General features: G+C 36.3%; 1 protein-coding gene across 4 annotated transcripts in view; it reads left to right on the plus strand.

Annotated features, from left to right (window-relative positions):
- Positions 1 to 909: 909 nt before the first annotated feature.
- The window catches only part of RGS12 (regulator of G protein signaling 12), a 79,893-nt gene continuing 67,606 nt past the window's right edge, over positions 910 to 13,196 (plus strand). For all 4 annotated transcript variants that reach the window (XM_050896441.1, XM_050896439.1, XM_050896440.1 and 1 more), the window contains exon 1: positions 910 to 2,826. In XM_050896441.1, the coding sequence (XP_050752398.1) occupies positions 970 to 2,826 (1,857 nt within the window). In that variant the 5' untranslated portion in view covers positions 910 to 969. The remainder of the gene's footprint in view (positions 2,827 to 13,196) is intronic.

Below are 13,196 nucleotides of genomic sequence, written 5' to 3' on the forward strand. Positions count from 1 at the left end.
TACTGGCAGCATGTGGAGTTCCTTCTTTTTTCCTCTTATTTTTTTGAATTTCTAAGCTAAACTAAAACACATGGATGTTGGAATGACTGAAATGCATTTTTTTTTAATAGTGTTTGCTTTCTGACAAATTATTTTTTTAGTAGATTAATTGATTGGTGGAACAGACTAAGTCTGATTTTGGACCCCTTTGGTCTAATACATGATTGAATGCCCATTGATTGTTGCATATGTAACTGAAATGTATGTGCAACAGTTGAAGTTTGAGATACTTATTTTAAACTGCCTTTACAGTCAGTCAGTGGAGAGATACAGGCAACTATAGAGGTAATTTCTCTAACCTGTTTTACATGGATACGTTCGGTACATGTTTCTGTACATTGAGTATAAAGGGGGGTGGGCTATAGCTGAGTAGGTACACTTGAGCTCTAATTTTTATGTTGCTGGGAAAGGATAGATAAGCTTCATCCAGGATTTTCACCGTGCTGTAAAATGTGGTATTGCAATGGTGCAGTAAGCCAGAATTTAACTGAATAGTAGGTAACGTGGTGGAGTTGGGGAAGATGTAACATGCTGTACTGTAAAAACACTGGCTGTACATCAGAAGACTTAGATTCTGTTCTTTGCTTTGCCATTCAGTTACTTTGTCATTTTGGACAGCCACTTTATTTGCATTTGCTACTGCTTTCTCATCAGTAAAATTAAGATTGTGGTACCTGTTCTTTTCAAATTGTTTTGAGCGTTGTGTTAATTCTCTAGCAATGGTTTTTGGTAGAGTTCACTAGCAATATTTCTGAACAGTAAAGGGAATACTGGGTACTAAAAAACCTGAAATATGATTGAGAATTAAAACGTCTTTTCCTTTTTTCTTTCTTTCTTCAGAACTTCATCAGATGAAGGAGTGATACTCTTGAAACATGACAAAAAACTGGACCAATTAAAAGTTTTCCTATTTCAGGAAAAAAACCCAAAATGTATCGACCAGGGGAAACGGTCAAACGTCGACTCAACATGCATGCTCCTCCTCGGATAAGAAGCGTGGAAGTTGCTAGAGGAAGAGCAGGTTATGGGTTTACCCTTTCTGGACAAGCTCCTTGTGTTCTTAGTTGTGTTATGAAAGGAAGCCCTGCAGATTATGTTGGACTTAAAGCAGGAGATCAGATATTTGCAGTTAATGAAATCAATGTGAAAAAAGCCTCTCATGAAGATGTAGTGAAACTTATAGGAAAATGTTCTGGAGTCCTGCACATGGTCATTGCTGAAGGGATCAGTCATATAGATTCATGTTCAAGTGATGAAGAAGTTGGTTTTTATGATGGGAAGGGGTGGCTGAAACCCAAACCTGACTCTAAAGCTCTGGGTATAAACAGAGCAGAGAAAGTTGTTGAAGAAATGCAGTCTGGTGGCATTTTCAACATGATCTTTGAGAATCCTACGCTTTGTGCTGGTAACTCAGATAATTCCGCACCAAAACAAAGATCATTTTCAATTTCTGCTGCTATTAAATTTGAAACTGGCAATGAAAGTGTAAGCAATCCAAACCTACTGTCAAAGGAAGAAATATCCAAAGTCCTGAATGATGATTCAGTTTTTAGAATTGGACTGGAGAGCGCAGAAGACTTTGGATTAGATGCAAGCATTTTAAATGTTGCCATGATTGTCGGTTACCTAGGCTCAATTGAACTTCCTTCAACAACCTCGAATTTGGAAAATGAGAGTTTGCAGGCTATTCGTGGATGCATGAGACGTCTGCGGGCAGAACAAAAAATCCATTCACTAGTGATGATGAAGATAATGCATGACTGTATTCAGCTCTGCAGTGACAAATCAGGTGTAGTGGCAGAATATCCTGCAGAGAAACTGGCATTCAGTGCTGTCTGCCCGGATGACAGAAGATTCTTTGGACTAGTGACAATGCAGACAAATGATGATGCAAGCTTGGCTCAGGAAGATGAAGGGGTTCTGAGGACATCTTGCCATGTTTTTATGGTGGATCCTGAATTATTTCACCATAAAATTCACCAGGGCATAGCAAGACGTTTTGGACTGGAATGTACAGCAGATCCAGACACAAATGGCTGTCTAGAGTTTCCAACATCGTCTCTACCTGTTCTTCAGTTTATTTCTGTCCTGTATAGGGATATGGGGGAATTGATTGAAGGAATGCGTGCGAGGGCTTTTCTTGATGGTGATGCAGATGCTCATCAGAATAATAGTACAAGCAGTAACAGTGATAGTGGAATTGGAAATTTTAACCAAGAAGAAAAGAATAACAGAGTTCTGGTGGTTGACTTAGGGAGCAATCCGAGTAAACACATTCCTAACAGCATATGGGAAAATCCAGTAGGAAGGGGACAAAATCAGCCTGCTTCCCATTGGAATGGCTTCTGTCATGAACAAGAAGGAAACATTCCTTTAGAAGTAATTCAGAATGATAAGTCCCAAAATGTAAGCAAACACTTAAGTCCTTCTGCTCGTATTGAAGTTCCTTTGGTTTCCTCCCGAAATTCAGTACCCCCATCAAAGAAAAATGCTGCAGGCATAGGCAATCAAAGGTGGTTGCCTGTGCATGTTTTACAAGAATGGCAGCATGGAAATGCTAGTGACCAGGAGTCGTACACTGATTCTACGGATGGCTGGTCAAGTGTTAACTGTGGAACTCTTCCCCCGCCAATGAACAAGATTCCGGCTGACAGATACAGAGTTGATGGCAGCTTTGGTCAGCCGCAGTTAAAATCTCATAAAAATGAATGGTCTAAGAAGATGTTTTGCATGCAGAACAAATTTGGCCCTCCGCACAGTATTAGGAAGTCTAAAGAAGATAAAAAGGTAAGAATATGTTGATACTGGTTCCTAAAAAACCAAAAAAACCCCAAACCTAACAGCTTATGGTATTTTTACACCATGATATTTGCATACTAAAATTTAAACATGTATTATATCATTTACAAAATTTCAGATGAAGAAAATAATATGGTTCTTTCTCCTTTGCAGAGGCTTTGCATATTCCTGTTTAATTGAGTGCAGCTCTGGAATTGTACTTCTGCTGGAAGTGTTGTCTGTTAGAGCTTTCTCACATTTCTTCTTGGCTCTTCATTGTTTCCAAATGTTGCAGTGGCATTGCAATAAAAGGAGACATGACATTCTAGCAACTTCAGTTCCTTCTGACCTCCAGCAGCAAAAGAATGGAAGCAGTCTGGATCTTCAGTCTGGTTCCTTTTTTATAGAAGGCTGGCTTGCAAATGTTATTATTTTAGTGGTATCTATTTTTATAGAGATGTAGTCTAATCATTAGTCAAAAACTTGTGTTACACACTTTTAACTTTAACTGAATAAGACAATTTTATTATAAAAATTCATTCCAGCAAACCTCTCAATACAAGTAGCGTTAAACCTACATCAAAGGATAGTCTTTAGTGGTGATTATAGTGTCCACTATTAGGTCACAAATCTAACATTCTGCCAGTAAGCTGTAATTCAAATTTTACTCCAAATTACTGCTTCATCTACTTGTTTTGTCTACTATTAGGCTTCTATAAACCAAAGTGAGAAGATTTAAAAAAAAAGTGTGGGGGGGTATCCAACATAATTACATACCGTTCCCTTTGTCGCATACACGTTTTGCTATTGAGGCAACTAATCTCATGGGAGTCTGTTGTTGATAACTGGGATTCTAGTAAAGTGGAGGTCATTGGTCCTACACTAAAAGAGTTAGTAGCAGAGTTGTATCTAAAACATTTGCTGACTCCAGAGAAAGACAGAACCTTATACTCCAAATTAGTCTTCAAGAAGCATTGTCCTTCCATGAGGAAGTATTGCTTATATGATTGATTCAAGTGTCCATCATGCTATCCAAATCTGTTTTTGAAAAAAATTTTTTTTTTCACCTGATTAAAAATATCCAACTGCTGCTCAAGTGGATGACAGTAGAGATTCATTAGTTGTTTCATACTGTTATAAACAAAATCTTTGCATTGGTATGACACTCAGGCATAGGCTTTTCGGGGATTAGAATGCAGAACTTCAGAATGTTTTGGTGTGGAAAGAGAAGTTATTTTTTATTGCTTTCCTTGCACTGTGAAGCCAACAAATTTCACATATGTTCTTTTGTACACTTTTTGTGCTGAAAATAAAAAAAATAAACTAGTATATATAGTAGTTATACACTAGTGTATTTTTAAGGTGAAGTGACTGCTGCAGGCAGCAATGTTTTTGAGACCCACAATAATGTATTAAATTTCAAGTGGTCTTAAATATCAGGTGATTCACACTTTTCAAAAACCAAATAGAAATTATGCGAACAGAAACACTTAATTTGTAAACCTTGCCCACCCAAACTACCTAACAAGCAATTCTGTCTGCTACCCTGAAGACTACATGCTTCATGATCTCTTTGCTGATGCACCAAGGAAAAGGCCTCTTTATATGCAGCACCTGGTGAACATGCATTATGGATGTTGGTCCCAAGTGCTCTTTGGGAACTGGACCAGCTCCATGGGATGCTGTTGAAATTCTTTCAGGGTCTCTGGAACAAGTTTGTGTCTGCAGTGTTGTCCACAATAGTAATATGGATTAGATTTTTTTCCCAGAGATTTAAAACTAAAAAAATTATTTCTGAAATGTTTGAAACATTTATTTCATGGAAGTCAAGAATATATTAATGAAAATGTCATAGAAAATTACGCACTTTAGGATGAAAGATTTTCTATATGTGGGTAAACAGTAATAATATTTCACCTACTGTATCACTTAGATCAGCATATACCAGCATATATGTTCCAACACTAAATATCTCAATCTTCCCTTTTAAGTCTATTTACTAATAAAATAGGCATTCTGTTCTTTGATTAATAACACATTTGTTTGCAAGACACATTTAAAATGTTCCTACATGGCTTTAGCATTTAGTCTCCTCATTAAGGCTATAGAACCTCTTTTGCATTTTAATTTTGGTTTTCAGTATTATTGAAGGCTATTAAAACTGATGAGAAAAGCTCATGAAAGTCTTGAAATCATTTGCAAGCATGAGTTGCAAGCACTTAGCATTATTCAGAGTAGTTCATAACGATGAAGTAGTACTATGTTCTCATCTTAAATCTTTAATGAAAATAGTCAGGGGATGTCATTATTGATGAACATACCTCTGTACTTCTTTAGGTACTGCAGAAATAGGGAAAATCTATGTTTTTGCATATTAGAGCACCGATTTGCTTTCATAAGAGAATGATATTCAGAAATTCAGACTCTCTTTTTGCTTTGTGTGAAGAGATAAGACTGTCTATTCCAAAACATTATTCAGATGGGTTAGATGTTGCGTTCTAGAAAACTATATGTCCTCAGCTTCCTGTGACCTTTTTAAGTGGTAAGGACTGATTTTACACAGCATGCTCAGACACATTCCAGTCATGGAATAAAGTATATAAAGTGGCCACATGGGATTACATTCATATTTTTACAACCTAGTGGCTGAGTCTAATGCTTCATTTGATAGAGCGGTCCTTAAATTGCTTTTTAATTAAGGTGGGGTTTTTTTGTCTTTTACATTAATACTGAAGGGTAATATATCCTACAAGTGGGAATGTGCAGAAGCCACTAGAGGGAGAAAAGGTTACCAAAGCTATAGTTTTTTGTGATGGACTCTGCACATCTATATTATGTACCATCTTCCTTGGAGCTTTCATTACACACTGGGGAAAGAACGTGAGTTCCTGGATGCAGTTCTGATCTAGCAGAACTGCTGTGCAGCTAAACAGTGATGATCACAGCATGTAATTCAGGAAAATATGCTGTACTATATATACAGTGCTACTGGGGAGTAAGAGGGGCATAAACTCTTTCCTGATTTTATAGCTGCTCTGATAAAACATTTGTGGATTGTACAGAACATAAGAGCAGATGTGAGAAAGTGCTAGTGAACATATCAATTTAAAATTGCACTTTCAGAACTGGACCTAGGAAGTGTTTCTTGTGGGTAGGAATAGGTATGGTGTTTCAGACTTCAGGTTACAAGGAAGTAAACATGTTTTCAGAGCTTTGTTTTCCCTTTAGTGTTGTTTTCCCTTTAATGATGATGTTTTCAGCTCACAAATTAGAACTGTGGTTAATTTTGTAATAATTGGCAAAAACACTTTAAATATTAATATTCTTTACACTGCTACAAAGCATTTTAAAGTTCAATATAAGTGTGAATAGTTGAAAAAAATTAAAAACTCCTAATTTGATTAAATGTTACTGGATAGCATGAGGTCTTTTGTTTTGCTTAAAATGTTGTAAGGAATTTATCCCTAAATTACTGAACTCATACTTTCACAGTTGCTGTATTTTTTGTTTTTTAATCTTTGGCTTTTAAAATGGTTGTTGTACGTGGGAAGAAGAGAACTAAATCAGGGAAAATTTGGTTCTATTCCACCTCTTCTGACTGAGATTTACTGGAAGGTATCTCTGGCCCTATGCACCTCTAAAATTATTTCCTGTACTGAACTTCAGGTTTTCCGTGTTTCTTAAAAGTTTCATGTGAACAGATTTCTATTGAAGGATCTTATGAGATTTTTTGGGAGGCGTCCTTGAATTCTGTAGGCCTTAGACTAAAACAAGTAGTGAGAAGCCTGATGATGTTGCTGAAATTCACTGAAAAGGCAGATCATGGAAGGTAAGGTGGCTTTCAATCTCAGAACGACTAAGGAAGATTCTGGTGGCAAGAAACTTCTGAATTGCTATAAGACTGATAGTAGGTGGGGGTGTGTGGTCTCATGAGACTAGCAGATGAAGAGTCTGGTTAAGGTTTCAGTGGGAATGGAATAATTCCTGCTTTTTTGTTTGTTATTCCTTTTGCACTGTACTACCTTTGCTGTTGCATTGTTATTTCCACCTTCTTCAGCATTCCACTAAGTTCCAATCACTTACCTACTCACCCTTTTTCATGATTTTGGGTTATGCAAAAGAAAAGCACCATAAGCAATATGAAAACATCAGGGGATGTTAGGATTGGCAAGGGACTTGAGAAATTGCTGAACAGGGAAGCATTCCTTTCCCTCTAGACTAAATTAATATAATACATTTGATTTTGTTCAACCCTCACTCTCTGTTTTTGGGCTAGCGCCTGGCCAAAAATATGTCTACGCATTACTGTTTTAAATTAAGTTTTACTGGGAAAATACTCCTTTTTCGACTGGAAAGCTTCGTAACAGTCAGTTTAGTCTTTGAGTTTTCTCTCCAAGAGGACAGAATCCGAGGCACTGACCTCTCACCGTTCTTTTTTTTTAAAAGACAGTCCGTTTTAATATTGTGGAGGCAAGTATAACATTTAAGATCACAAGAGGTTTTACAACCTGAGCTTAATAACTAGTATTTAGGTACTAGGTTTATTCCAAGTGAATATGACAAATCTATTAAAAAGTAATTAAAAAGCCTTTTAAAATTTTGGGTATTAATTTTTAGAAACCCTTTTCTGCTTCACATTTGTTGTAAGACTGCTATTGACCCTGTTATTGTTTGTGCTCATGAAGAGTGTGAATTTGTAAACAGATCCTGTTTGTAGATATTAGAGGAAGAAAAAACAGATAATCTCATTGTCTGAGACTCACTGGACAATAGTATTGCAAATACTTTTTTTTTAAACCAAAAAATGTATCAACTGCTTTGTAACCTTCATGAGTTAAGCTGCTGAAAATATTGTAAAAACATAGAAGAGAGAAGACAGGTAAGCAATACTGTGGGGTTCACTAATGCATCTTTCCTTGCTAATATATTTTCTGGGTTACTATTATTGTTACTGTGTTTTGATCAGAAGTTTAACTGTAACTACTTCAGAGTTGTCTTTGTTTCCAAAGCAAGTATTACTGAAAAAGATATGCTGTTCAAGTTAAAAATGGAATAGGTTTTTTCGGTGAAAATTTCTAATTTGCTTCAAATCCAAGAATTGCAGCTTTTAATGTTGGTAACTGGATGGTGAACTAACTGAAAGGCAGATATTTTAGATGCAAAGACAATGTTGGCAAAGCTGTGTGGTTCCCATATTTGTTTTTTGTTGTATAATTACATGTTTTTTTCCCTTTTCTCTACAATTCTGTTTGCTCACTAGCTTAAATTGTTCCACCCCAGCTGTTTATAAAGCAGAATTAATGGCAGCTGGATTGCTATTCTTACGCACTAGAACTACTTATGCATAGAACTACTTTGTTCTATGATCCTCCAAGACTTTCAGTATTTTTTGAGATTTTGTGCACGGACTATATTGGCATTACTGTGGCATCCCTGTTTCCCATCCCTTTTCAGAAGGGTCTAAATTAGGAGCTTTCTTTCTGAAGTCTTAAACTTGCATTTTTTGTAAAGATGAACTCCCGCTCCAGACTGACCCTTCTGCTGTTTAACATCTGAGACTAAATTTGACATGTTTTGAATATCCACGGAAGTTTCAAATTATATGATCTGTATATCTGGGTTCCGAACTATTATGCACTTTACCATACAAAGTCATAGAGGCAAACCTAAAAACAGTGAGAGTTTTTAAAAGCTTCAATAGCTGGAAATAAGAGTAGGACAAATTAAAATTTGATGATTTTATAGTTAATATGATTAAGCTCTGTGACACATAGAACGTAGCAAATTCTGTATTAGTTGAGCTCCTTAAATTGAGGCCTTTTAAATGGTGCTGTTCCTTTTTTTTTTGCAATAAAATCTGCCAATACAAGCACCCTCCTTTTGTTACAAGCTTTTTAGAGGCAATTAATCAGAAATCAGTGCTCAAATTGACACTTGTTGTACAGACACTCATAGACAGAGTTTTTGTTAAAAGAATCTAACTTATTGGACGTTTTAGTATAGGGAGATGCTTACCTGGGGAATTGACTCTCTGGAGCAGGATGGCCAGTTGCTGTCTGGGTAGTGATGGTTGTTTCTGTTGCAAGCGTGGTTTAGCTGGATTGTAGAAGACTCCCCAAACTGTTGCTCTGGTGAATTTTTCTAATCCAGCTGGCAAGCGGTCCTATGTGACCATTCTAGCATGTATTATCTTAAATGGTCAGGACAGAGGATAGTATACTTGTTCCACTTGAACAGGAGGAGGAAACAATTTCTATCAAAATTACTACATACCAGTAATGATATTTTTGCTTTAGAGCTCTTATAACTTTGTTCATGACATTCAATTACTTTCTTATGCTTTTTTCCTCAAACATTTTAAAAAATTATTTCACTCACGTGCCTGTGAATCTTGTGAGATTAGCTTTCATTGTGAAACAGTTTTGAAAGCATTTGAAAGCATCCTTTTGTAAATGTAGATGATCAGGCTTGTTAGTGTTTTTTTTAACTTTTTAGATTAGTTCCCCTTCTTATATTTTACCTTTCCCTCTTCCTGCTTTTCCACACAGCAGCCAAAATCTCTGTCCCATAAGATTCAGCCCCTTTAGTTTCCCCTCAAGGTCACAAACTGTAATGTGTTTTCCATGAAAAGATTAAATTTGCTAGATGTTGTAAAGCTGGCCTAAGCCTCACAGTTTTTCTTTCTCCTTTTTTCCCCTTTCTGGATTCCTGCTGCCAGCTCCCTGTATTTTGTCATTGTCAAGGATGCTTGAACACCTAGCAAAAATCTCCCACTTCCTTAGCATCTTGTACTCCAAGAGCTGCCAATGTCCTCTCCTTGCTACCTCCTTCCTGCTCCTCCAGCTTTAAAACTGTTGTACCAGAGGAGAGGAATCTCATTGTTTTATTAGTTACATCCAGATATTTGGATGAGAGGACAATATATGTTTAACTGTAGAGAGACAAAAGACTGTAGTACAAAATGGAAATTTCAGGTGGTTATATATGACAATTCGTTAAAAAGTTATAATACTTGACAAGTGCATTTGCCAGAATATGAAAGAGCATGATACAACTTACGCTATAGCTGGGAATTTCTTTAAGCTAATTGAAGATGTTTTCTAAAAGTGTTTGGTTTCTTTGGGTTCTGAATAATTGATTAGGTTTCATCAGCTTGCTTCTGTGCACTCAAGCTCCAGGTTAGAGTATCGTATTGACTATCATAGTTTCACATTGCATTTCTTTGGTAGTACCAACTTAAAGAGTTCCTGTCATGCTCAGGCCGGAGTTGGCAGTGAGCATCATCAGTTGTGTTGGCATGACTGTCTGTGAATCTGTGTTAGAAACAGAATTATTTCATTTCATAAACTATTGTTAGTGGAGATGAGAGGGTAGCCTGCTGCAGTTTGGGAGCTGGCATGAGTGGTCAGAGGCACATGCAAAGTCCTTAAGCTAGCACAGCTGCTGAAAATAATGTTATATGGAACTACTGCCTAACCTGTTTATCAGTTAAAATTACTTCTAAGAGCCCATCCTTTTTCTTTCTGTCTTCAAAGAACTAGATTTGTGCAAGTCACCTTGTATTGGATCATTTCTGTTCTTTCTGTCCCTCCATTTGCAGTCTAACATGAGTCATGTGCTTCTTCACTCCCTCTGTGAAGGGACATGCAGTACAACATTTTCCACTTTCTCATTTGTACTTGCACACCTTTCTTGTTACCAGACAGAAACGGTTCTCACTTGGACACATTCACAAACTGCTGCTATATCAGTCCTCCTCTGGTGACTTTTGTTTTTAATGCTTTTCTTGTCAAGTAGATGAGGAAGTAGCTCATCCACAAGGCCAAATAAGCAGGTTAAAAATTAAATTTAAAAAAAAATTGTATTTGAAGGGAAATAAAGACTATAGTTTGGTCAGCGATTGATGGTTGTTTCAGGGGAATGTATTTGTACTTGCTGTTTCCTGTTAGCCTAAGGAAAAGGCGCGATCCAGTCATATATTAAAAAAAAAATTACGCAGACCCATTCATTGTCCTGCTTTTTCTCTTATGATTATACATTTAACTGGTATTTCAGCCCACGCTAGTTCATAATTTTTACTTTGTTATAAGAATAGAAAAAGGAATGGATTTTTTAGAGCATCAGTGTGTTAATTCCTTTAATCCTTTGTTGTTTTTCCTCTCCATCTGCCAAATCATAACAGGATAAAGGCTTTTAGAGATATGTTCTTTGTACTTTCACCATGATAGACAGTAGTAGCAGGGTTGTAAGTAGCTGTATTGCAAAATGCAGAGGATGTATTGCTGTAGCACATGCTTTTCACTAATCAACTTGTTTTCACAAATTTCTGTGCTTTTCTGTTTGTTTCTAGATTCCTAAAATGAAGACACTTTGTGAAGTATCAGATGGACTTCAGTTTCTAATAAATACTGTTCTGTGATAGGATTTCTTAGATTTTCTTGAATATCTAGATATTTTTAGAGTTTTCTTTTATAGATTCAGCAACACAGTGTTTCTGGAAGAGAATCTTTAATATATGATAGTAAATAGTTCTAGGGCATGTAGGCAATCTGTATTTAAAAAAACCCACAGCTCAATGTTCATGTAGCAAATTTCAGTGTTTTAGTTTGGCAGCTAACAGTGAATGAAACAGCATTTTGTTGGTCATATAGTGTACTGTTTTGAAAATTTTTTAGGTTCATTTACTGTTTTTTAATATCTGTTTAATAGTGTAATAAAGACTTTTTAAAGTATGATAATTTCTTTATGGCTAACAGACTGCAAAGTTTACATGAATATCAGTCATTGCACTAGCAATCTCTCTTTGCTCAAATACTGTGGATTTCTTTAGCCATGCTGATTAGTACATTCTAGTTGCAATGGCTGTTCTCTCTTCAAGTCATGGATGCTTTTATTTCCAGCTCTTGAGAGTCCCATGAAAAACATTTGCCAAAATGTTGCTATTTGCTTAAGCTACGTGATTCTTTCTTTATCTGTGTGCGTGTGTGTATGCAAGGCAATTTTTTAAATTGATCTGCAGAAGGAGGTCTGCCTTCGTAGTTTGAATGTCTGGAATAGAGTCAAGAAAAGATGACAAGGGAGACTTCTCAGCACCGTTACCAGGAAATTAAATACTTTGTGAACTGCAGCCTTTTTTTTAGCAATGTCTTCCTTAATTTCCTAGATTATTAATTTGATTCTTCAGAGCAAGGAAGAGATTTTTGTCAGTTGAAAACATTTTCCTAATTGCAATTGTTACCCAAATGGGTTGGGGAAATGGTTAGCTCAGTGAATTTTTATATTTTGTAATCATTTCTTAAGCACTCTATTCTCAGGGTCTTTTTTTTCCTGCTCTTATCTTTACCATTCCATCCAGGGCTCAGTAGTGAGTTTTGTATAAGAATGTCAAAAACCGTAAATAAAAATTTTGATTGGATACTAATTTACTGTTCTCTTTTCTACTACCACACAATTTGCAAGTGTTTTTTGTCCACTCTCCCTCTTTCTCTTTGTTATGTTTCTCACCACAAACAGGTAAGCAGCATTTACTTCTAAAATGGGGCATCTGGTGATAAGTTTATCTAGAATCTGCTTCTCAGTGGAATCTAATTAGATTTGTCTTCAGGCAGTTTGTTCCTCTTCCTTCAATTTGTAATGTTACTGTTTCAAAAATTTTTTTGAGTCTATGTTCTCTAGTTGTATGTCTTAATCTCCCAGAATCATATATGGCAATCTCTACTATTTAAACATATACTGGACAGTTTATATTATTTTGGGGCTGAATTAGAAAGAAAAGTGAAAATGTATTCGTTATTCAAAATAGGTACGACTGTTGTTGATAGTTTTTTGCCTTTGTTTCCTTCCACCCGTTTTCTTTTATGAAAGATGAAGTCCTCTGAGGGATGCATCTTGTTTTGAGAAATACATGAAAGTCCATTAAGCAGAATCCATACTGTGTAACTATTTCACTAGTTTCAAAATACCAGTGGTACTCGCACTGATGATGTCATTAATTTCACTAGCCTTAGAATTTGCTGAGCTGTTTGTAGTCTGATAGTTTTTTCACTAATTGACAGATTAAAAATTTAAAAATTGCAAAACTAGTGTGGTCCTACTTGACTAGTGGTGAAACCTAGTAGTTGTACACGTTTATTCATGCTGTTTTCACAGGAACATACTCACGCAGGAGGAGCCATGTTAGTGTTTTGATATGTTATGCAGTAATAGTAATGGATACTGCTGAATTTAGTCAGGAGTTAATGTGGAGTTCACTGTTCGACACAGATTACTGCATTAGGTATAAGCTTTCAGTTTAGATGGGAAAAACTGCTGTGACTGTAAGGCATGAGCCAAATGTGAACCACCTCAGTGGTACCTGCCTGGATGAACAGATGATTTTA

The sequence above is a fragment of the Gymnogyps californianus genome, chromosome 4, assembly GCF_018139145.2.
Source record: "Gymnogyps californianus isolate 813 chromosome 4, ASM1813914v2, whole genome shotgun sequence".
Lineage (NCBI taxonomy): Eukaryota > Metazoa > Chordata > Aves > Accipitriformes > Cathartidae > Gymnogyps > Gymnogyps californianus.